Here is a 25890-nt window from a genome sequence, read left to right as displayed (position 1 = left end):
AATCTATGAAGATGAATGAGTCTGTTAAAGAATCATCCTTGGTACTGTGCTCACAGAATAGACACCTTACTTCCTTAGCTCCTGGGGAGCAGAATTAATTAATCAATCATTTCATTATTCATTCATTCACCAAATATTCATTAAAGTTCTTTCCTCTGTGTCAGACATCTCACCAACAGAGTTAAATAAGGCAGTGTCCCTGCCCTTGATGAGCTTATGGCCTAGGCCAGACAGGGAGTATGGGGCTGGTGGGGGAAAGAATACAATAAACACACAAATAATTATGCCACAAGGCCGAATGTGTTATTGTTCAGCTGCTTTTCAGTCATATCTGACTCTTCGTGACCCCATTTGGAGTTTTCCTAGCAAAGATAATAGAATGGTTTGCCATTTTCTATTCCAGCTCATTTTCCAGATGAGGAAACTGAGGCGAATAGGATTGAGTGACTTACCTAGGGTCACATAGCTCGTAAGTGTCTGTGGCCAGATTTGAACTCAGGAAAATGAGTCTTCCTGACTCCAGGCCCAGCACTGTGTCCACTGCACCACCTAACTGTCAAAGGCTGAATGTGGCAAGTGCCAAACAAGAGGTACAAAGTTAGATAGTAATTCTGGGGAGGAAGAGGTCAAATCCCATTGGTAGGAGAGGTTGTCTGAGGGGGTAAAATTAACAGTCAGTTAACAAGTATTTATTAAGCTCTTACTATGTTCAAGAGATTGTACTAAGTGCTAGAAATTCAAAGACAGGAACAAACAGTACCTGCCCTCGAGGAGCTTACATTCTAACGGGGGAGACAACATGCAAACGACTATGTACATACAAGATATATCCAGGCTAAATTGGAGAGGACCTGAGAGGGAAGACAGTAGCAGCGGAAGAGATCAGCAAAGTCCTCTTGCAGGAGTTAGGATGTGAAGGTCAGAGAAGCTTAAATGTGAACATGAGAGCTCATAGCACACAAGCCTAATCCAGTTCAGGATCTGTTGCAATAAACTGGAGTTTGGAAACAACTTCCTTATCTGCCCTGTAGGTCTTAAAAGAAGAGGACTTCCAGAGGTGGGCCAATTTCCGCCGTGAGGCTGAAGCAGCCCTTGACAACCAAGAGGAGCTACTAATGGAGACAGCCCAACATCTAGAGACTCAGCTCACCTTACTGGGTAACTACAAATAAGTCATTATCAGACGAGAAAAGAGAAATATGGTGGTTGTAAAGAAACTTCTTGGCTCTGATAGCGCCAAGACTTTAAATAGATATAAATTGAATACTCATCCCCAGGAGACCTTTGCAAACCTTTGGCACAAATGAAATATCTCAAATACTAATCCAAGTTCTGCTCACTTTGCTTTCAGAGGAATTCCCTCTGGGAATATTATATAACTCATGTAGCCAGTCTACCTTGGATCCTGTCCACCTCTTCCTCAAAGCTCAGTCTATTTCCTATCTTGAACTGAGTCTCTATGGACTCATAGAATAATAGAAAGTTAGCACTAGAAAAGACCTTAGAAAATAGAATGTTAGAGCTAGAAGGGACTTTGGAACCTAAAAGATCATAGCTGGGAGGGACCTTTGAACAATGAATGACAGAGCTGGAAGGGACTTTAAAACACAAAATGTCGAATCTGGGATTGTAGAAGTCATGTCATCCAACTGTCTCATGTCACATATTAAGAACCTGAAGCCCAAAGAAATGAATTGATTTCCCCAATGTCCATAGATAATCTTTATTAATTCAAGAAACATTTTTAAGTGTTTACTATGTGCCAGGTACAGTGCTGGCAAAAATGAGACAAAAGACAGCCCTTGCCCTCAAGGAGCTTATAGTCTAACTGGGGAGACAACGTGCAAACAAATATATTCTAAGCAAGCTATATACAGGACAAATGGGAAATAACTAGCAGAGGGAAGACACTAGAATTAAGAGGAGTTAGGGAAGGCTTCTTGGAGGAGGTGGGATTATTAGAACTTAAAAGAAGCCAGGGAGGCCAGTGGCAAGGTCAGGACTAGACAGTAAATAAAGGGGAGTCGGTGAAATGCAAGGCAAGTTTTCCAGTTGCTTTGAACCCAAAGCTTCTTCAGCATTTCTTTGATGGATGTCCCTAGCACTAAGTAGAGTGTTAAAGATAAGTCAGAGTAGGTCACACCTGCTCTTTTTCTCTAGGAATCACTTAATGAGCATCTCCCCAATTACTACCAAGCGCTGATAGGTACTAAGGATGAAGACTAAAAAGAAACTGTTCCTGCTCTCCATGAGCTCCCATTTTACCAGAGGCAGGATCAATGTCTATATGGTCTAGAACACCAGAGAGATTCAGCCAGGAGCTTTATCATTAAGTTATATGATCTTAACCTTTTCAGGTATGAGTTTTTTCCTTTGTAATCCGGAGGAAATTGGTAAGTATCCTACCTTACCTCATGATGCATGGTTGAAATCAGGTGAAAAAAAAAAAAGCTTGCTTGAAAAAAAAACACCTTGAGAATGTAGAATCATCGTAAGATTTATTAACAAAAGCTAGGGAAAAAAATGAAATCAACAAGCCTTTGAATGAGGTACAGGTGCCTCAAAAAGTATGCCCAGAGAATTTTCTGAGGTCTCAAAGTTATGAGTACAAGCCATCTAACAATTCCTGATGAGTGCACACTTCCATGCTCATAGAACTAACACTCTTTTATCTTATCCTTTATCACAGTCTGTTACCATTCTACCTCTTGCCTGCCTTACAGCAATGAAACCAGTTTTTCATCCTATCCTTGACCTCCAATCCTTTGACCCCATAGTTCTTTCCCAGGCCATCACCTCTACATTGGTTACACTCCCCTTCTTTCCCTATCTCGAGTCCTTGATGAAACATTCAGCTCTATCCAGTTTCATCTCTTGAGTCCCTTACCCCTTATCCTATCTTACCCTGCAAAGCTTCAACCTTGGATTATTTCCATTATCCATTGCCTTCGATCCTACTCACATACTTCTGAATGAAGTTGGAGAAAATCATGAGTCCACTACAAATCTGTGTTACATAGTCTCAATTGGGCCCTCACTACAGCAAGGCGATCCTCTTATTCCCCCCAGTTGACTCTATCCCATTTACACAGCAACTCTTCCAAACCTTTTCATCCCTCACCAAATCTCCCCTACCTCTTCCTACCCCTACTATCTCAACTGAGAACTTTGCAAAACACTGAAGGCCATTCACAGAGAGTTCCTTCTCTTTTTCTTCTTATACACCATTCAAATGCCTTCTGCCACTTTCTCCTCTTTACTCATGTTTTACAAGAAGTGGGCCTTCTCTTTGCCAAGGCAAACCCCTCTGTATGCATTAGTGATCCCATCTCATCCCAAACCATCTCCTCCAGCAGACTGTCCCATCTCTCATCCCCACTCTCTCACTTCAAAATCGCCTACTCTACTGGATGCTTCCTTACTGCCTGTTAACATGCCCATGCCTTCCCCATCCTCAAAAAAAAGCCTCACTTCATACATTCACCCCTGAAAGCAATTGTCCCTTGTCTCTCCTCATTTCTGTGGTATAGTTCTTTCTCAGTATCCTTTGCTGGATCTTCAGCCATGTCATGCTCACTAACCAGTAACTGTGGGTATTCCCTAAGACTTTAAAGTGGGCCCTCTTCCCCTCTCCTTCTATACTATTTCACTTGATGACCTGACTGGTTCCCATGAATTCTACTATTATCTCTATGTTGATGATTTTCAGATTTATTTGTGGAGCCTAAACTCTCTCCTGAACCCCATTCTCACATTTCCAACTGCCTATTGGACATCTCAAGCTGGATGTCTCATAGACATCACATAAAAAACTGAATTCATTATCTTCTATCCAAAAAAAAAAAGCCCTCCTCTCTTCTTAACTCCTCTATTACTTTTGAGGGTAGTACCACCCTCCCAGACACCCAGGCTCACAACCTGTGTCATCTTTGACCCCTAGCTCTCTCACCTCGCCCCACTTCTTATCAGCTGCCAAATCCTGTGAATGTTTAGCCTTCATAATATCTCTTGTATATATCTCCTTCTCTCCTTGGACATTGCCACCACGCTGGTGCAGGCCCACCTCACACCTGGACTTGTAGGAATAGTTTACTGGTTGGTCTCCTTATCTCAAGTCTTTCTCCACTCAGCTGTCAAATTTTCTTCCTAAAGCTCAGATCTGACCATGTCACCCCTCTGTTCAATCAACTCCAGTGGCTCCCTGTTGCCTCCAAGATCAATTATAAAGTTCTCTGTTTGGCATTTAAAGCCTTTATTAACCTAGCCCTTTCCTACCTTTCCAGTCTACTTGTACCACCAGCCCTCCATGTACTCTGCAACCTAATGACACTGGCCCCCTATCTGTTATTCACATAAAACATTCAATCTGCAGACTCTGATCATTTTCACTGACTGTTCCCCCCATACCTAGAATTCTCTCCTTCCTCCTCTCTACCTCCTACAACTCTTAGCTAAAGTCCCACTCTCTAAAAGAAACCTTTCCTAGACCTCCCTCCTTCCCTCTGAGGTTATCTCCAACTTAAACCCTGTATACATCATGTTTGTATATAGTTGTCTGAATGTTGTCTCCTCCATTAGACATTGAATTCCTTGAGAGCAGGGATTTTTTTTAAATTTTATTTGTCTCCCCAGTGCTTAGTACAATGACTTGTACATAGTAGGCATTTAATAAAGCTTCTTGACTTAATGGTGCTGGATTTAGAGGTTGCCTTAACAGCACGTCAAGTCCTTTAGCTATACTGAAATAATAAAGCTTAGCACCTAATAAGCAAGAATAAAAATTAAAATAAGAACCTAGTAGATGGCATATTGGCATGAATGCTTTCCTCTGCCCTGCCCTGGAGAAGCCTCCCCAGAAGCAAACCTACATTGTGGTTCTAGAAACCTTTTTCCTGTCCAATCCCCACCCCTCCAAGTGAGGCGACCCTTTGTGCTACTTGCCCTGAGCAAAATGCTTCCTAGTTATGACTCTGATCTGGTGGCCTCTGTCACAGCACCAGATACTACATACCCCTTTCAATAAGATTTCCTAATTTTTCAGTACCAGACTCTGCAATAGCTCAGAAGGGAAGTTTTCTAGGCCAGCTAGTGAGAAGTCCTCATAAACTAGGACTGAAGAAGGGATAATACAGCTTGTCAGAACCTGTCAATTTATCTAGCTATGAAAGATCTTTCAGTCTCCCTGGCGAAAAAGTTTCATTTTCTTCTTCACACAAATAAATGTCCTTTCCCCCCTTCCTCCGTCTACCTCCTACTTTGATCTATATCATCTTCAAAGTTTCACTCCTGCCTGATCCCTGGAGGAAAAAATGAGGCAAGAACTGTAATTTTTCACATGGTTGTTTACTTCTGCATTTGGGTTGGCTATCCAAAGCAAACACATTTCCTCAAGAAATCATTTTTTCCTCCCTCAAGGTAGCTGGAAGAGAACTGAGGCTGGGAAAAGATTTCCACTTGTCACAGAGAGACTCTCATTCCATTAAATAGCCACACTATAAAACTGCATTCTTATGCTATTATTGCATTCATGTAAGGTCCTGCAGTAGGAAATTATCTGTTCAGCACACTTATAGCATCACTCCTTTGCCAGCGAGTTGTCATTTTGGATTATTAAAAAGAATGAAGTGCTCTGCTTGGGCAGTGAGTGAAATGAGTAGCCAAGTCTTTGGTCTAAAAAAAAAAAGCCTCAATTTAAATGCAGATTTTGTTTGATTGTTGAATCGTTTAGCCACTGTTCAATATTCTGTTGTATATTCACAAAGGATTGATGCTGAGCTTAAGATAATACAAAAAATATAAGGAATCTGCCGGCCTAATTAGTATCCCCCTTTCAGCCACATTATCTCCAACCTAAATGCAGCATCAGTTCTGCTGTGGGTCTTCAATTTAAGAGGGCCAATTTCAACAGGATGATTATGCCTAAAGAATTAAATCCCTCAATGTCTTCCCCAATAGGTGACCCAGCTTATCTCTTCTCTTCCCCAGGAGCAACTGGGATTGAAGATCGACTACAAGAAGGTGTGCCAGACACCATTACTGCATTGCGAGAGGCAGGGATCCAGATCTGGGTCTTGACAGGAGACAAGCAGGAAACAGCTGTCAATATTGCACATGCCTGTAAACTCTTGGAGCAGACAGACACCGTTTATACCATCAATACAGAGAGTCAGGTGCGTCCAGACCAGGAACCTAGTTTCCAAGTCCAGAGCCCACCTTAGGGAAGAGGAGATTAAGCCTCATGGCAGGATTTGAGGGGCAGTAAGAAGGATGATCTTTTAAAAATTCTCTTCTAAATGGAAAAGTCCTTAAAACATAGAATGTTAGAACTGGAAAGAGCCTTAGAGAACTGAATATCAAAGTTGGAAGGGACCTTGGAATATAGAGTTTCAACAATGGAAAGGACTAGATGAGACCTTTGAGCCTTAGAAAAGATTATTGAGTTCAATACCCACCCTTTGTAGATGGAGACATCACAGCCTAGAAATATGAAATGACCTTCCCAAGGTCGTTAACACATCTAATTTGTGGCACAGATAGGACTAGAACTCCAATTTCCTAATCCCCTTACTAATGCTCTTTCCATTATACAATCCTCCAGCTTCCTTCCTCTTTGATCTTGAAATGCCCAGGTTACTAAATCCCACGAGTTGAAGCACTTAACTTGAGGCCCTTGTTAAAATGTAAATATATGTGCTTGCTTAGGCAGCACACATACTAAAATGTAAATGTAGAAGAAGGAAAACACTCAATTGTTTATCTCCCAGTAACTCAGTTCAGATTATTTTCCCAAATTAGTCCCAGGAGAGATGGGACCTAGGAAATGGCAACCCAGAACAGGTAAGTTTTGATGGAAAGGAGGGAATGTAAAACAAGATAGAACACTGATAGGAGGCTGGTCCTGGGTGGCCAGGCTGCAGCAAGAGGGCATTGGCACCTGGAAAATAATAGAGTAGAAAGAGCACTGAATTGGAAGTTAAAGGACGTGGGTTTGAACCTGAGCTCTTCTGTTTTCTGTTTGTGTGACCTCAAGCAAGTTATTTAACATCTCTGGACCCTAGTTTCCTCAGAAATCTATAAAGTAAGGAAATTGGACTGGACAGATGCCACGATTTCTTACCTCCGTGATATCATGAGAAGATGAAAAAAAAAGTTTGGGTGCTAGATGGGTACTAGGAATAAACAAGAACCATGCCACAGTTTGGCCTGGGGCTGGATTGGGTAGATGTTCTGGCTTGGTTTTCAGTCTACCAAGAAACTGCCCAATAGCAAGCACAGATAACTCTCCATAAGAAAAAGGTCTAAGCCCCCTGCCCCCACACCCATGGAAGAGTCATTTGTATTTCTATCAGATGCACAGATTATTCTGTGATTAGATTAAACCACAATGAAGTTTCAAGATGAAAATAATCTCAGAAAAATTTTTGATTTTAATATTATGCTTATGAAAAAAAAGTAATTTACAGCTTGCTTAAGTGCCTCATCCTGTAATGGTGTTGATGTTTGCCTCCTCTGCTTGAAATGGAAATTTCATTTGCAATAATAATTTTCCTCCAGGTGATACCTGGAGGAGGAAGAAGGCATCTTGAAAAGTGTGAGTCAACCTTAGGAGGAAAAAAAAGTTGGAGTGGTGGAGAGAGCTGCTGGTGTCAGGTCTCTTCAACCCAAGATGTTTTCCCAAAGAGCCTGGAATGCTCTCTGATTAGTCTGTCTCAAAAGTAATCTGTCATTGAGCTTACCCACATTCAAATCAGTTGCAGACAAACTATTGAGACCATCTCCAAAGTTGCCCTTGTCCTCTGAGAAGTAATAATAGTAATAATAACAGTAGTAGTAATAGTAATAGCTTAAAAAGTATGTGGTTCTTTAAGATTCACTATTTACATGTAGTATCATGGTTATCCTCACAATAACCCTGTGAGGAAGGTGATGTTATTAGTATACCCATTTTACAGATGGGAAAATGAGACCAACAAAGGTTAAGTGACTTGCCCATAGTCACATAGTGTCTGTGGCAGTATTCAAATTCAGATCTACCTGACTACATTTATCATTCATTCAACAAATGTTCATGAAAGAAAACACTGTCCTTGACACTGAAAGAAACAAAGACAGACAGTTTAATACTGTACATAATAGCAGCGATCTTGGAAGCAGAAAACCTGAATTTGAGTCAGTCCTTCACCAAGCACTTATTAATCACTTCCTGTGTTCCCTGCACTGTGCTAAGCACAGGAGAGACAAAGAAAGGTGAAAAAAAATCACAGACCTTTATCTCAAGGAGCACACAGTCTAACAGGGAAATGACATTCAAACGACTGTGTATAAACAAGATATAGAGAGAGCAATTGGAAGATAATGTCAGAGAGAAGGGACTAACAGCAGGTGAGAATGGGAAAAGCCTCCTGAGGAAGGTGGGATTTGGGCTCGGCTCTGAAGGAAGCCGGCCTCTAGGTGGCACAGTGGATAGAGAGCCAGGCCTGGAGTCAGGAAAACTCATCTCCCCGAGCTCAAATCTGGCCTCAGACACTTACTAACTGTGTGATCCTGCGTAAGTCACTTAACCCTGGTTGTCTCAGTTTCCTCATCTGTAAAATGAGCTGGAAAAGGAAATGGCAAACCACCTCAGTATCTTTGCCAAGGAAACGCCAAAGGGAGTCGTGAAAAGTCAAACACAACTGACAAACAGCTATTAAAGGAAGCCAGAGAAGATAGGCATCAGCAGCAAGGCAGAAGAGCCTTGAAGGCATGAGAGAGAGAGCCACTGCAAGTGCATGAAGTCAGGACATGGGATATTGTGTGTGAGAAACAGCGCATGGGCCAATGAAGCTTGCGTTCAATTACAGAAAATAACGTGAATGCATAACAGTAAACAGAAAATGAATCAAAGTCAATCCAGGTTCATTTGGGGTACGGAGGGAGATGAGGACCTATACCAGAGTCCTGCTTTGTCTCCAGGCTCACAGTCAGCGTGGAGGAGTAACGGCCTCCTTGGCGTGCCAGGGATGATGCTGTGAGCTCTCCCGGTGAGCCACTGGGTATCAGAAAATAGAGACTGTTTCAAATGACTCCTACCCATGACCCATTTAAACCCTGGTGCAGCCCACACACATACCTTGCACGGGGTGACAACAAAAAGGACAGATGAGAAGTGAATCATTAGTACTCCAACATGTTGGCAGTGAGACTGAAGGAGTGCTGAACTTTCTAGGTCACGCTAGTAACAGTACCTCTTATTGAGCAGCCCCAACCTGCTGGCACCTATCTTTGCCTTTGTAGAGAAATAACTGACAAATTAAAAGCCTCCATCCCTGACTTTGAAGTGCTTTGAATCAGCTGAATCCATCAGCAACTGCGAAGCACTATATTTGCCTGCATATAGATAAGCAGAGAGATACAATGGATTAAGGGCCAACCTTGGAACTAACAAGACCTGGGTTCAAGTCCTGTGTACTAGCTTGTATAACCTTGCAACGCCCCAGGCAAGTCTCTAAAACTGTAATTTACAGATCAGTTGCAAGCTGCCTCTCTCAGCATCAACGGAGAGTATTGCCACACCAATGAAATCACAGGTCTGGAAACACATAACAATATTCTGCTGACCCCTGCGTGACCTTGCAAAAGCTGTTTTCTTTCTCTAGGTTTCAGTGTTCTCCTTTTATAAAATGAGAGGTTGGACTAGATGATATCTGAGTACCCTTTCAAATCTAATACTCTGTGGTAACAGGAGCCCCATTCCTATTAAAATTTGTTCAAAGGGAAACAATTCCATCAACAGATTACAAGAGGAATAATGAGTTAATGGGACACTAAAGTAAACATTTTGCCAAATGCTTCTCAGAGTGGGATCAAATTCTGATACCTTGCAGAATTGTGAGCCTCCAGATACATGTAATATGGGATTTAATTATCCTAAAATCAAACATGTAGTTTCTAATACAACTCAGGCAAGGACAAAACAAACTATGTGAATCGATAATTTATCTGGACCATTTATCTCCCTAAATAAGACTCATATATGTAATCAGCTAAACCTTCTACCTTTTAGGACCCAACATAAAGGAACATCTATCTCCATTTCCCTCTCCCTGTCCCTCTCCTTCCTTCATTTTGGATTATCTGTATTTTCTTTCATATTCAGATCATGCCCAGACCTGACTGAAATGACTGCAAGGTGATGAAGTATTTTTCAGTGTATCAACAGTTTCTCAGTGCTGATGTGTATGTCAGACCAGTGGAAAAGATTTAGCAATCTGACACTGGGGCTAGAGTGCTGGACTTAAAATCAGAAAGACCTGTCTATACAAGTCTAACTAGCTGTGTGACCATGAACAAACCACTTAGTTGTGTTTTTTTAATTTATTTCATCATCTGTAAAATGGGGATTATTGATACCACTAGTGTTTAAATCACAAGGTTGTTATGAGAAGCCAATGAGATCATTCATATAAAGTGCTTTGCAAACTTTGAAGTTCTATCTAAATAACATTGTTGTGTAATACAAAGGTTTGGTATGATACTGAACTCGGAGCTAGCGGACCTGAATTCTAGGACCCATTCTATGACAGACTCACATTATGAGTGTGGCCAAGCCATTTAAAGATTTCCACATCTCTGTTTTCTTCAAAGTTTTGTAGACACTAATTTCTATCCTACCTGTATCACAGGGTTGTTGTGAGAATCAAATGTGGATTTGACAGCATTTTGAAAAGAATAGAATGAATGGAATAAAGGAAGGAAGAGAGGGAGAGAGAGAGAAAGAGAGGAAGGAAAGAAGGAAGGAAGGAAGGAAGGAAGGAAGGAAGGAAGGAAGGAAGGAAGGAAGGAAGGAAGGAAGGAGGAGGGAAGGGAAGGAAGGGAGGGAGGAGGGAGGGAGGGAGGGAGGGAAAGAGAGAGGGAAGGAAGAAAAAAGAGAGAGGAAAGAAAGGAGGGAGGGAAAGGGAGAGAGAAAGGAATGAAGGGAGAGAGAAAGAATATGAAAGAGAGAAAGGGAGGAAGAAGGGAAGGAAAGAAGAAATGGAGAAATAACAGCATTTATCAGGCATTTACTATAATTTACTCTGTGATAAGTATCAGGGATACAAACAGAAAAGTGAAACAACCCCTGCTTTCACAGAGTTTACATTCTAATAGTGGAGACAACATCCATAGTTAGTTTCAACTGCAAGTCAGATGGAAGGGGCCCATGGTCTTAGAGTGCAGCAGCCAGGTGGGTAGCAATGTATCCTCTTCAGCATAATAAAGGTGGCAGGATTTATTATTTTTTTTTTTTATTATTGTTGTTGCTGGTGCTGTTTTCTGCCTTATTTCGTCCCTGGATCAATCTCATCTTAATGAACAAGTTCTTGCTCTAGTCATATTCTCCTGAGTTCCACTGAAGCAAGGGATTTTGGCTCCACTGAAATATCTTTGATGCTATTTCAAATGCTACAGTGAGGAATGAAGAAAGTAGAAAGACTTCAAAATCTTGATATTCGTTCTTCTATGATTCCTTTTATAGGAGACCTGTGAATCGATCCTCAACTGTGCTTTGGAAGAGGTGAAGAGATATTATGAACCGAGCCAAGCAGAAAACCAGTTTCTTGGCATCCACCTTCTTTCTCAGGCACCATCTTCCACCATGGGAGCAGCAGGTCCAGATATTGGGCTGGTGGTTGATGGGAAGACTTTAAATGTCATTTTCCAAGGGAATCTGGAGAAGAAGTTTCTGGAGTTGACCAGATATTGCCGCTCAGTCCTATGCTGTCGTTCTACTCCACTCCAGAAGAGCATGGTAGTCAAGCTGGTGAGGGACCAGTTGAAAGTAATGACTCTGTCCATAGGTAATTATCATACCAGGGACTGGGAACAATGGGACCCAGCTGGCCAGGCAGGGGTCAGGACCAGAATGAGACGTGGCAGGCGGTTTGGGGATCAGTAGGATAGAGTTAATGGGCAGCTAGGTGGTGCAGTGGATAGTGCACTGGGCCTGGAATCAGGAAGACTCGTGGTTATGAGTTCAAATCCAGCCTCAGACGCTTCCTCCTTTGTGACCCTTGGCAGGTTACTTAACCTGTCTGTCTCAGTTTCCTCATGTGTAAAATGAGCTGGAGAAGGAAACGACAAACCACACTGGCATTCTTGCAAAGAAAACCCCAAATGGGACTCACGAAATCAGACACAACCGAAATGACTGCACAGCAGCCAGAATACAGTCAAAGTCACAATAGGCTCTGACAGGCAAGAGATCAAAGGAGAGTCCAAGAAGGTTGTGGTTGATGTCAAAAGAAGTCAAAAGAAGTGAATGTTCTAAGCAGCTAAGAAATCAGTAAATTAGAATGAAGTAACCAGGTCTCAAGAGTTAAGGCAGACAAGGACCAGGAATCTAGGAAGTTCAGGTAAAGCACAGAGAAATTATTAATGACAGAGGCACAGAAAGGAGCCTGATCCTCTAGCAGGCTTTTCCCTCTGGCCTCCTACATTCCAAAACTAAACTTAGTAACTTATAAAACAAATACTTAAATAGATGTTATTTTTATTCCATTTGATTTCCCACTGAGTAAGTGTAACCCTAAGATAGAAGGTGTGCTCTGAGCCTGACATACTGGGATACAATGGAAAGCTGTCATTGGCGTCAAAAGTTCTCAGTTCAAATTCTGCCACTGTCTATTGCACGTGTATAAGTCTCTGGGATACAGCTTTCTGAAAAGACTGGACTAGCTCCCATCCAAGGTCCTTTCAGTCAGTAAATAAAGATTTATTAATCACCTGCTCTGCCAGGCACTGTGCTAAGCACTGAGTATACCAAGAAAAGCAAAAGATAGTCCCTGCTCTGAAAGAGCTGACAACCTAGGTTATGATCTTAGTAAGAGAATCAGAGTTACAGCAATGTCCTTACAGATAAAGTCATTATATTTTCCCTTCTCTGTCTGTAGTCCTCATCTGTGGTTTTGTAGCATGAAATTTGGTGGAAATTTCAATACACTTTGCACAGTATCCCTTCTATTAATTACATCTCGTCTAAGTATTCAGCATAAGGCAACATTAAGCTGTGTAGAGTTTACAAGAGAGCAAACCCTTGGTGAGAGCAGCCCATTGGGATCCAGAATTCTCCTCCACTCAGCTTCAGTCTCCCACTCGTCACAAAAATATCACAGAGCTCATTCTTTAGGGTCAGAGATGTACTGTAATCCCATAGCAACAGAAACAAAGCCAGCTCAGGAGGAAACTGCTGAGTGCCTCACCTCCACTTTTCAGGGCTTGCTAATGGAAGAGGTTAAAGGCTGAGACAGTTCTGCCATGGGGAAAATTGGAATAATTCATTTCCACGTTATGGTTTTTTTTTTAAAATCTATTATGGGAAGAATAAAGGCAGCCACAGATGACATGCTACTTTTTTGAGATCAATAAATTTGTTTCAAAACAATTATGGGAAGATTTTTTTTTCTCTCCCCAAGTTCAGCATTCTTTATGGTGAATAATATTAATTTAATTGCAGCCTATTACTGAGAAGCAGCTGTAAAAAATAAATAAAGTAGAGGCAATGCAGACTCAGAGATAAGCTGCTAAAAGTGAATTCAGAATCAGGCTTTGGAGAAAAAAGGGATCTTCAGAGAAACAATGTGGTGGTTGGTCTAGCTCTTATCCCATTGAAAGATACCTTTCCCTCAGCAAAAGAAGGTCTCATGTTACAGAAAATAAAGAGATTAATGCCAGATTCCCTAAAGCACCTTTTCTTTAAAAAAATTTCAGGCAATTGAGGTTAAGTGACTTGCCCAGGGTCACACAGCTAGTAAATGTCAAATGTTTGGTCTGAGGCCACATTTGAACTCAGGTCCTCCTGACTTTGGGGCCGGTGCTCTATCCACTGCACCACCTAGCTGCCCCACATAAAGCACCTTTGTTAATTTGTTTTAGTTATTAAGTGTGTTAAGTTCATTAAAACTAAATGTGCATCCTCAGACACTTACTAGCTATGTGACCCTGGGCAAGTCACTTAACCCCGGTTGTCTCAGGAAAAAAAAACCCTAAGTCTGCCCCAAACAAAACTTCATTCAATCCTATTTTCTAAGGTTCAATTCAATTCAACAGATATTTATTGTGACAACTATATACCAAACACTGTTCTAAGTACTTAGCAAATAATCACATAATGACAAATTCTCAGAAGTAGAAGGGATTTCAACATCACATAGTCTTACCCCTTTTTGAACAGTCTCAGTCTCTTCATCTGACATACAGTAGGCACCTATAATAAATTCTTGTTGATTGAATATCTATAATATGAGGAATTTGGACCAACTGCTCTCCCAGATCCCTTTGAGCACTAAAATCCTGTGAAAGTATCCCACAAAAAAAAATTCTCCCCAAGTGGTCACTCAGATTCTGCTTGAGGACCTCCAGTGAAGGAGAGCCAGATATCCTCATATACATATACACACACGCACCAAAGAGCTGCTTCTCTGGAACATCATCCCACTGCTTCTTGTTCTCCCTTGCGCCAACAAAAACAAACCTAATTTCTCTTCTAGATGACTGCCTTTCAGATGCTTGAGGACAGCTATCATGTTGCCTTTGATTCTCTTCCCCAAGCTAAACATCCTCAGTTCCTTCTGCCAATGCTGCTATAAAGCACAGCCTCCTGGTGCCTCGGCATCTTGGGCTCCTCTGGATGTACTAGTTGATTAACTTCTAGTTTGTCAATGTTCCTCTAAAGCGCAGGCTCCCAGGACTGATCACTATGCCACAATCAGAAACACAACCCCTGCCATGAAGGAGCTTACAGTCCAGTGGGAAAGAATAACGTGTATCCGTAGAAATAACATGATACAATGTAGAATAGGATGAGAGCAAAAGAGGCACCAGACAAAGTGAGACAGGAAATAGGATTACATGAAAAAACTTAAACCATGGGTAGAAGTTATAGAGATGTGGGATTAAGCCAAGTGAAACTGATAGCTCACAGGACTACTAGTTTATACTTAACTTTGGAATGAGACCTTGGTTTTGTAATGCAACCCACACATTGATTGTACAGTCAATTCCCTAAATAGCTGGCTTTGGACTTGGCCCAGACATTGGGCAGGGAATGCAGAGAAGCCTGAAAGCAGCTAGTTGGCACAGTAGATAGAGTGCTAGACCTAGAGTCAGGAAGATTCATCATCATAAGTTAAAATCTGGCCTCAGACACTTACAGCTGTGTGATCCTGGATGAGTCACTTAACCCTGTTTGCCTCAGTTTCTATCTGTAAAATGAGCTGGAGAAGGAAATGGCAAACCACTCCAGTATCTTTGCCAAGAAAACTCCTAATGGGGTCATAAAGACTTGGACACAACTGAAAAACAACTGATCAACAACAGATAGAGACATGTGCGCTATACCTAGGGGAGGAAGGTTTAATCCGCGTGAATGTATGGAATCAGAAAAATTGAGAAAAGCAGAAAAGTTGTAATAGTAAAGTCTCTAGGGTCCAATATTCTAGTGACAGATTTCCCTTCAAGTTTCATTCAGTGCCATGTCAAAAGGACTCAGCTAAGAGAGGAAAATAAGGTGAACTAGAAAGAACTCTGTATCCAGAGTCATTGGCTCATAATTCTAGTTCAAACTCTGCTATTATCTAGCTATGTGACTTTGGACAAGTCTCTTGGCCTCTTATTCCTCATTGATAAAATTCTACAAGTATCCATCAGGCACTTACATTATGCCCTGCACTATGCTAGGCAATGGAGACAAAAAGATGACAGTGAAGGAATGATTTCTAATTCCCTCATAGCCCCTCTGATTCTGTTTTCAGTCCGAGGCATCTGCAGCCTGTCTTTCGACATTTCAGCTCTGAAATGTACACAAAACCACAGAAGCCCCATTTGTTATTCACTCTTCATCAGTCATTCTCCATCTGTTCTCAGGTGATGGTGCAAATGATGTGAGCATGATTCAAGCTGCTGATGTTGGAATTGGGATATCTGGACAAGAAGGCATGCAGGTATTGCTATCCTCCCTTTTCTCTCACTCTTTCCCTGTGTTAGATACAGGCAACTACCTAAGGTTTGTAGGTGATTTGCTCTCAAGAAGAGATAAGGCCAACTCGTTACCATGCACAAGCTGGTTGTCTTTCAGGCTTCTCTATTCCCTGCCCAATGTCTGGGCCAAGTCCAAAGCCAGCTATTTAGGGAATTGACTGTACAATCAACGTGTGGGTTGCATTACAAAACCAAGGTCTCGTTCCAAAGTTAAGTATAAACTAGTAGTCCTGTGAGCTATCAATTTCACTTGGCTTAATCCCACATCTCTGTAACTTCTACCCATGGTTTAAGTTTTTTCATGTAATCCATTTTTTAAAAAACTACAAGAGCTAAGCTCTGTCAATACATTTGAAAATCTGTACCAGCCACAATTTTTTTTTTCAGGCTGATAGCCAAAATCACAAATTAAACTTAGGATACTAGAAAGGTAGTTTTGAAACCATTTGTCTAATTTGGTCAAAATCCATTCTTTGGAAGTTATCATCAAACAGACCTCACAGGAATGAAAAGCTATTCATCCCAACTGTAACTGGTGGCTTGGTCCTCCATCTCACCAGAAATGAGGTGGGAAGTGGTTTGTATGTCTAAACAAAAGAGATTGCAGAGCAGATTAGTCCAATTATCACGTACGAGTGATTATTACCCTTTCAGCCCCTGCCCCTTGGAGATACAAGAGTGAGATTTCTCCCTCCTGGGCAGTTTCTTTGAGATGGGGAATCATCTCGGGCAGGGTAGGTATAGTAGTCGAGTTTAGATGAAAGACTTTTCAGCTTTAATTTTTCAGGCTGTGATGTCCAGCGATTTTGCCATCTCTCGCTTCAAGCATCTCAAGAAGCTCCTGCTTGTACACGGCCACTGGTGCTACTCACGTTTGGCGAGGATGGTCATTTACTACTTGTACAAAAATGTGGTAAGTGCCCCCCTTAGGTCTGTGTATGTGAGGACCCTGCCCTGCCCATCAAGCCTTTGCTGTGGGCCAGGAAAGCCCTCATCATAGAACAGCCACTGTTCACTGTGACTAATGGAGAGACAGAAGACTTGCCTACATCAGTATCGCCTTCTCCAGCCTTCCAGTGCCTGAGGTACAAATGTGCTACAAATATACAAATATAAAGTATTAACCAATTGGATGCCCTTTTTAACACACTTACAGAGAGTAAGGGAGTAAAGAAGATGAGACATAGGACAGGTAAGTTTTGAGGTGTGGATAAGTGCTAGCCAAGATATAAAAAAATGTAGTTTTACCAGGTAGGTCACTAAGGAGGGGTGTCTTATAGGTCCAGGACAATGTCTGGGGGCTAAGAACTGCTGAAAAGGTATCAAAAGTATAAGAGGATGAGAGAGGGATAAATGTGAATGTGCTTAATTTGGAGATTTTTTTTTCTCCTCCCTTCACCAATTGACACGCTGTGGAACTCAGGCAAGACAAGTCACCTCTGAGCCACAGTTCTCTCTACCTACAAAACAAATCCCTCTGCACTTGTCAGAGGGTCATTGAATAGAGCTACAGGAGAAATTTTCTAATATCTCTTTCAGCCCCCTCATTTTACCTATGAGAAAGCTGACACCTAGAAAAGTAAAGTTTCCATGAGCTACCTCATATATGGGAATAAACAGAATGTTACTATGAATGTTAATGGTGGCAAAACTCATTTCCTTCAAGGTGACCGTTTCCTATTCCTCTACTTTTGTATAATGCTCTAGTTTCCCACTTAACAACATCTAATACTTCAGTAAGGATGTGTCACTTTAATATGGACTTAACCTCAAGACACCCAATATCAAATTGGCCAATGCACTCTGCAAGGGGTAACAGTAACGATGATGATGAAGATGAAGATGATGATGAGTAGGCAGCATTTATCTAGGCACTTTCAAGGTTGCAAAGCCCTTTACAAACATTATCTCATTTGATCCTTACAACAACCCTGTGAGTTAGGTGCTATTATTGTCCCTATTTTTGAAGAAAAGGAAAGGACCAGGAGAGTTTAAACAACTTGTGAAGAGTCATACAGCTAATAAGTGCCCGAGATAAGATTTGAGCCCAGGTCTTCCTGACACCAAGTCCAGCATGCTTATACTCTGTATCACCCAGCTGTCTACTGCTACCCTACTGCCTGTCACTACTGTTCTTGTTTTCTGAGAAACTGGGAGGAACTGGGTTTGGGGACCTGGAAGGAAAAGAAACAAAGAGAAAAAAAGAAGGGAATGCAACTCCCAGGGAAGATCCAAATTTTTAATCTTTGATGGGACAAGTTTTATCCGCTAGTCTAGAAAGCAGAAGACTGAGATGTCCTGACAGTTTCTAGATCCCTTCCCTTATCCAGAATTCAGAATGAAAATGAACCTTAGATGAGGAAACTAAGGCCCAGAGATATCCAATGATTTGCAAGAGGTCATAGGTCAAGTGGTAGGCCTAAAACCCTGGCCAGCTGACTCCCAGTTCACTTGTCCATCCACTACAAGGCGCCTGCCTCAGTTGAATAGAACAAACTGAACTTGAGCAAATAAAGCTACCTGTGCGTCTTGGTTTCTTCTTCTGTAAAATGAGGATTATGATATTTCCTTTGTGTACCCCCAAGGAAATAGTGAGAAGACCAAACAGGAGAATGTGCATGAAAGTATTTTGAAAAGTATAAATGTCCATGTGGATGTGAAAAATCATTTTACAACATCCATTTGTCCCTGAAAATGTTTGCCTGCCATGTTTCTGAGGACCAAAAAAAATCAAAATAAAGTATGAGTTATCACCACTAGGGTGAGGCACAGACTCATTGTGGTACTGAGGCCTTCTAGGAGATTCTGGGACTATAGTTAGAAGCTCTTGATTAAAAAAAATGGTAAGAGTCAGAACATTGCTATGCCAAAGAGGGCACAAATGCCTGAGTTAGTGCTTTTCATTATCTAGTTCAAGGACCTTGGAATAATCCCCCAGCACCTCCAAATATAATCTGATTCCTGTTTGCTTAAGGAAAAAAGGATGATTAGAACCAGGGGAATGGAAGACAGACACATTAGACAAGTGGCGTCTCAAAAACCCCAATTTTTATCTTTTGCTCCACTTTCTGGGCCTTGCTGGCAGCCGCTGTCAACCATCACCACTCAAATACAGCAAGCATATCTGCTCAAAGTTTAATGTATATGTAAATGAGTAGCAGTGAGAAGAATAATGCAAATTGGATAAACTGGATAGTAATTGCATTTCAGCAAGTCAGTGCAAACAAGTCATTCCATTTGACTCAAAATTCACTTTAAGCATGAAAGATTGTTTACTTAGAATTCAGTGTCCGTGTTTAAAAAATATGTATTTAAGAAGTCATCCTTCTGAATAACTCTATGACTTCTTAACATTAAATTTCTAATATGGAAAAAAGAAAGAAAGAAACTTTTCCTGGCTGAGTGTGCTTTCAACGCTTATGTGATATTTATTTCCAGCCTGATGTAGTATTCTAACTGGGTGACACTGATGCGGCATTATCTCCCCCTTGCAATTAGAGGGTAGAGAACTATGACTTCCACATCCGCAACCCATTTCATCAGGGATTAAAAACCTGGCTGCTTAGAAGTTTGAACAGTGAATTAATTACGGCTGCTGTGGCTTCTCAGAGGAAACAGTATGGGCAGAAATTGAAGAAATGCCATCACCAGATCTAAAGCATTTCTCAAAAGGTGAAAAAATAGCGAAAGGTGGGGAAACAACAGATCCTGAACTGCTCTGAGGAGACAGCAAAAAATAAAATAAGTACTCTTCTGGTGTTGCAGTCTAGATGGTGAAGGATATATAAATTCTTCCTAAGCTGATTCATAAAGGTCTGAATCCAAGGTCAAGCAATCCTTCCATAATTTTTTAGTACCTACTATGTGCCCAGCACATAGGTGACTAGGTGGTGGCAGTGCACAGAGCACCAGGACTGCAGTCAGGAAGAACCAAGTTCAAATCCAACCTCAGACACTTCCTAGCAGTATGATCCTGGCCAAATCACTTAACCCGGTTTGCCTTGGTTTCTTCACCTATAAAATGAGCTGGAGAAAGAAATGGCAAACCACTCTAGTATCTTTGCCAAGAAAAGCCCCAATGGGGTCACGAAGAGTTGGATACCACTGAAACAACTGAACGACAACAAAATGTTCCCAGATCTTTGCTAGGAGAGGGAAAATACAGGATCATAGATTTAGAGCTGGAAAGGATTTTAGAGGCCATCAAGTCCAACTCTCTCCTTTAACAGATGAGGAAACTGAGACACAGAGAGGTTAAGTGACTTGCCCAGAGTCACAGAGCTAGCAAGCATCTGAGGAAGGATTTGAATCCAAGTCTTCCTGACTCCAGGTCCAATTCCCTAGCCACTATACCATATTGTTTCCCTTCTGTAAAAACAAAACAAAACAAAACCCTCAGTCACTCTCTCATTGAGGGGAAAAAATACGTTAGTGGGGTGAGGGTAAAGAGATGTTGATCCTATGACCAACTTCAATGAGCTTTTGTCTGAAATGTTGATCGTGGCATGATAAATGCAAAACTGTCTCAAATCCAGGAAGACCTCGGTCCGAATCCAACTTGGTACATATTGGCTATTGATCCTGGACAAGTCACCACCTCTCAAATTCTGGGCAACTCTGTAAGACTGTAAATTATAGAGGCCCAGCCTGAATTGGTAGAGGGAACTTTCCTATCTGGGAATTCCCTCCACCAATGAAATCATAAATCCAGTTCCTTATGCCTGTATCTATCTCTATCCCTATCCTCCCTATAGAGTGTGAACATGAGCTCTCGTCTCTTGTTTAAAAAGAAATAAAGATAACTCATGCTTAGCGCTGATAGATCAGGCTGCCCCAAGATCAATCAATCAGTAAGCATTTAGTGTGTATACTTTGTGCCATGCACTGTGCTAAATGCTAGGCATACAAGGACCAAAATGAAATATTCACTTCCCTCAAGAAGCTTACCTTCCATTGGGAAGATGAGTTTTGGCTGGTACCTCCAACAAGATGGGGTTTCAATGATTGGGGCTGCCCTTAAGATAAATGGTTTGGCTCAGATTTTTCTAAAAGATATACTCAGTTGAGAAGAGCCAACCTTTGTTCTGGTCTATAAAAGTGAGCAGACAGACCTTCCTTTTCAACACTTCAAAAATTTTCCTTCTGCCTTTTTTTTCCCAGAGAGAAAAATGGAAAGGGGAGGAGTGGAAAGAGTTGGGAAAGTGAATAACATATTTTTCAAATATTCATCATTCAAAGACATATGCTAAGTGTTGCCTAATTCCTTACATTTGCATAACACATGCTTTTCCAAGTGTCTCTATACACGAGGTCATTTGATTCTTACAACTCAGCGAAGAAGGCTGAGCAGGTATTTAATAGGTAGACAGTTTAAGCATAGTCAGCACTAATGTTGCCTATCAGAAGACCTGGGATCAATTCCCAGCTTCCCAAATCACACTGGCTTTTGGAAAATCATTTCACTGTCTTAGGCCATTTGTTCTTTGATCTGTAAAGTGGCCAAAGTGATTTCTAAGGCCCCCTGTCAGCTCAAACATAGTAGCATTTTATTATCCCCATTTTGCAGATGAAAAAACTGAAACAGCATAGTATTGGGGATAGGTCAGCCTTCAGATCAGGACAGACTGGTTTTGAGTCCAGCCTTTGACACAAGAACAAGTCATTTAATCTCTTAGTGCTCTAAGCAACCCTCAAAGAGCATATTTGGCATATGAGCTACTAATCTGCATTAGTGGGGGGAGTTTCCACAGTAGGAATTTTGCCTTATCCTGTGTCTCAGTATAGTTAAATGAATTGTCCAATGTCATGTGCCTAGCAACTGAAAGGACCGTAGCTAGAAACCAGATTTTCGAACTCCTAGTCCAGTCTATGAAGTAAATCTTAGTTCCATTACTAAGCAGCTGTGTGACTAAGACTGTCTTTAGAGACAGATGGAGTTTCCTCCATCTGTAAAATGAAGTATTCTCCTTCTCTTAGAAACGAATCCTAAGAGAGAAATGCCTAGGATTTGCCAGGAGACATGGGGACAGGAGGGAGACTATAGATAGGGAAAGGACCTGTGATTTTACTGGTAGCAGGAACTCTCAGCTCCTTCTACCAATGCAAGCCAGCACTTTATCTGCAATTATGGTCTTATGGAATTACCTACAGCATTGAAAGGTATAGTGATTTGCCCAGAGTCACACACAGCCAACATGTGTCAGAGACAAGATTTGAACCTAGGTCTTCCTGGCTCCAAAGCTGTCTATCCAATACAGCATTCTGCCTTTAAATTAACAGTAACAACAACAATAATAATAACAAACAACTCAGATTACAGCTATATCAGATGTGCTCCCTGCAAGAGCCATTGTAGATAGGGAAATAAATATTATAATTTCCATTTTACAGATAAGATAACTCAGCTACCTGGCACCATAAATAGAGCACTAGACCTGGAGTCAGACCCAAGTTCAAATCCAGCCTCAGATATTTACTATCTGTGACCTTGGACAAGTCACTTAACCTCTGTCTGCCTCAGTTTTCTCCACTGTAAAATGAGGGTAATTGGTAGCACCTACTTTCTAGGGTGGTTGTGAAAATCAAATGAGATAATATTTGGTTAGCACTTAGCACAGTGCCTAGCACGTAGGTGCTTAATAAACGTGTGTTCCTTCCTCAGATAATAAATATATGTCCTATCTACCTTACTGGTTAAAAGGAAAGCCTAAAATCATGTATGGAAGGAAAAAAGAATTTAAAAGCAAGATAGATAGATAGATAGATCAAATAGATTTACTGAGGGCTTTTTTCCTTCTAACTCTTAAGAACAGCATGTTGAATGCTTTGAAAATCTGTATATAGTGTTATATCAGATGCTTCACAGCCTCATTAGTCTCCTGGCTTCCAAGAAACACTTCAGAGACTAGCTGAAGAAAGATTCCTCTCCAAGTAGCATAGCTGGGAAGCTACAACAGGAGGCAGACTGGCCTGGTGTGCAACACCCAGTGATGAAGACAGTTCTCTCTTTGAACAAAAGCAACAGGCAGAAAAAGAGGCAAAAGAGCCAGGGCAGGAAACAGCAATAGGTTCAGGTTTTCAGACCTAGGTTTTGAAAGAGAGAGAGAGAAAGAGAGAGAGAGAGAGAGAGAGAGAGAGAGAGAGAGAGAGAGAGAGAGAGAGAGAGAGAGAGAGAGAGAGAGAGAGGAAGGGAGAAAGAAGGGAGCAAGGGAGGGAGGGAAGGAAGGAAGGAAGGAAGGAAGGAAGGAAGGAAAGAAGGAAGGAAGGAAGGAAGGAAGGAAGGAAGGAAGGAAGGAAGGAAGGAAGGAAGGAAGGAAGGAAGGAAGGAAGGAAGGAAGGAAGGAAGGAAGGAAGGAAGGAAGGAAGGAAGGAAGGAAGGAAGGAAGAAGAAGAAACTAACTGCAGACAGCTTCATTGGCATACTTTTAACCAAAAGCAGTAACCCATGAAGCTGCAGCATTTTAGAAGAGAGAAAACAAGAAGGAAAAAGGAATCTTGTAAAGGTCATTGGCCTGAAAGTTAGGACTTCTGCTCCAAACTCTGCCGCTATGGAGTCAGAGTGACTCCATTCTGGCAAGTCAGCGTCAAGTGCACAAAACATGACATACACAGGCTCAGAGTCTCAGTTCTTCCAGTAAGGAGCTGAGTGATGTGGGTAATTCATTTTTAAACTCTCAAGTCCTCGGTTTCATCACCTATCAATGGGGGTGGGAAGTGAGGGATAATAATTACTAGCACCTACCAAGGTGGATAAGGCTGGCCAAGTGGCAGTGGATAGCATGCCAGGCCTAAAGTTAGGAAGACTCATCTAGCTGTGTGACCCTGGGCAAGTTACTTAACCCCGTTTGTCTCAGTTTCCTCATTTATAAAACGAGCTAAAGAAGGAAATGGCAAACCACTCCACTATCTTTGCCAAGAAAACCCCAAATGGTGTCACAAACAATGAGGCATAACTAAAACAACTGAACAACAAATAAGATAGTCATGAGGGTGAAATTAGATAATGTATATAATGTACTTCTATTACCCTAAAGCTCTATATAAATGTAAGTTATCATTATTATTATTATTATTGATCTGTAAAATGAGACTAATAATAATCTGCCCTATCTTATTCACAAGGTTTTCATGAGGATCAAATGGAATGATGTATGTAATGTCCTTAGTCATCAAAAACATAATCAATATCATCTGTTATCCTCATGACCATGTAACAGCTCCATGTCAGTTAGAGCAGCAGTCTGCTCTTTGTGTGATCTCTCCCTAAATTATATCAAAATTACTGTCATTAGCATGCATTGGAAGTCCTGGGTTGAATGGGCTCCAGAAGTAACTAAAGATCCCACCATCTCTCCCTACAGTGCTATGTCAACCTTCTCTTTTGGTACCAATTCTTCTGTGGTTTTTCGGGTTCCACAATGATCGATTACTGGCAGATGATACTCTTCAACCTCTTATTCACCTCCTTACCACCCCTCATTTTTGGGATCCTAGATAAAAACATCTCTGCTGAAACTCTCCTGGCTCTGCCAGAACTCTACAGGAATGGGCAGGATTCTAAGGTAAGGAGCTTGGGACTGGAGTTCTCAGAGTAAGCCCAGAAGAGTCACATTTCTTAGCCCAGGCTCCAACTAGGGAATTCAAGTGGTAGCTAAGGACAGTGTTCCATTGTGGAAAATAACAGACATAGAGAATAGGGTCTTCTATTTATTGTTGAACAGACATACTTAGATCATAGGATCACAATAGCTGGCATTTATATGGTGTACTTTACATGTGTTTTCTGATTTCGTTCTCACAAACTGGGGAGACACTCAGTCTTTTTGAAGCACCCAGTATGTTCTAGGTAGTATACTAAGTGTTTGTGATACAAGAAAGGCAAAGGACAATCCCTGCTCTCAAGGAGCTAACAGTCTAAAGGGGGAGACAACAAACAATTATGTTTACACAAAATATATGCAGGATAAATTGGAGATTATCAATAGAAGTAGGTGCTATTATTATCCCTATTTTACACGTGAGGAAAGTGAGTCAAAGAGTTTAAGTGATTTGTCCAGAGTCACAGCTAGGTGGGCACAGTGGATAAAGTATTGGATTTGGAGTTTGAATCTGGCCTTGGGCATGTTACTTAACCTCTCTGGACCTCAGTTTCTTCATCTGTAAAATGGGGATAATAATGGTACTTACCTCAGAGTTGTTGTAAGGCTCAAATGAGATAACACATGTACAGTGCTTTGCAAACTTTAAATAAATAAACGGTAATCATGATTATTATCATTATCACCATCATCATTGTCTGAGGCAGGATTTGACCTCAGGTCTTCCTGACTCCAGCATTTCTATACACTTTAGTGCTCTATGCCCTCTAGCTGATTCTAGAGTTGGAAAGAAACTTAGAGATCATGTAGTCAGACCCCTTTCTTTTTCAGAGAAAGAAACTGAGGCCAAGAAAAGTTAAATGACCTTCCCAAATAGTAAGTGGTAGAGTTGGGATTTGAACTCAAAGTCCAATGCACTAAGTTCAATGCTCTTTCCACTACACCATGCTGTTGCTCCTGAGGCACATCTAGAACAATATGAAAAAGTGTATGATAAATGCAAGGTTACATGGTACATCTGAAGGCGAACTTCTACTGGAGGCCAGAGAAGGAAGAAATTGATGTGAGTCAGAGTAGACAGTGTGGGCTTCATGGGGAAAGTAAGACTAGAGCTGTGCATTTAAGGATGGAAAGGGTCTGAGCAGATGAAGGGGAAGGCCTTCAGAGTGAGAGGAAGCGTTTTTGCCTAGCTCGTCCAGAACATCTCCTCCACAATAATCTAAGAACCACACCAGACCAAATTCTAATTTGTAAAGCAAAGGAAAAGTCACAATGAATCATTCTTCCAGCCCAGAGA

At 41.3% G+C, this 25890-nt stretch overlaps 1 protein-coding gene across 3 annotated transcripts in view; it reads left to right on the top strand.

Moving 5' to 3' along the window:
- The window catches only part of ATP10B (ATPase phospholipid transporting 10B (putative)), a 362023-nt gene that overhangs the window by 313357 nt on the left and 22776 nt on the right, over positions 1-25890 (top strand). For 2 of the 3 annotated variants that reach the window (XM_078150541.1, XM_020992354.2), the window contains 6 exons: positions 1032-1158; positions 5986-6170; positions 11498-11819; positions 15883-15959; positions 16784-16909; positions 24357-24557. In XM_078150541.1, coding sequence (XP_078006667.1) covers positions 1032-1158; positions 5986-6170; positions 11498-11819; positions 15883-15959; positions 16784-16909; positions 24357-24557 — 1038 coding nt within the window. The remainder of the gene's footprint in view (positions 1-1031; positions 1159-5985; positions 6171-11497; positions 11820-15882; positions 15960-16783; positions 16910-24356; positions 24558-25890) is intronic. The other variant, XM_020992355.2, reaches the window with a different exon arrangement.

Source organism: Phascolarctos cinereus, unplaced genomic scaffold (assembly GCF_003287225.1).
Source record: "Phascolarctos cinereus isolate Bilbo 61053 unplaced genomic scaffold, phaCin_HiC Scaffold_2;HRSCAF=192, whole genome shotgun sequence".
Lineage (NCBI taxonomy): Eukaryota > Metazoa > Chordata > Mammalia > Diprotodontia > Phascolarctidae > Phascolarctos > Phascolarctos cinereus.
The sequence above is the reverse complement of the archived record's forward strand: the minus strand, read 5'-3'. Positions and strand labels throughout refer to the sequence as shown.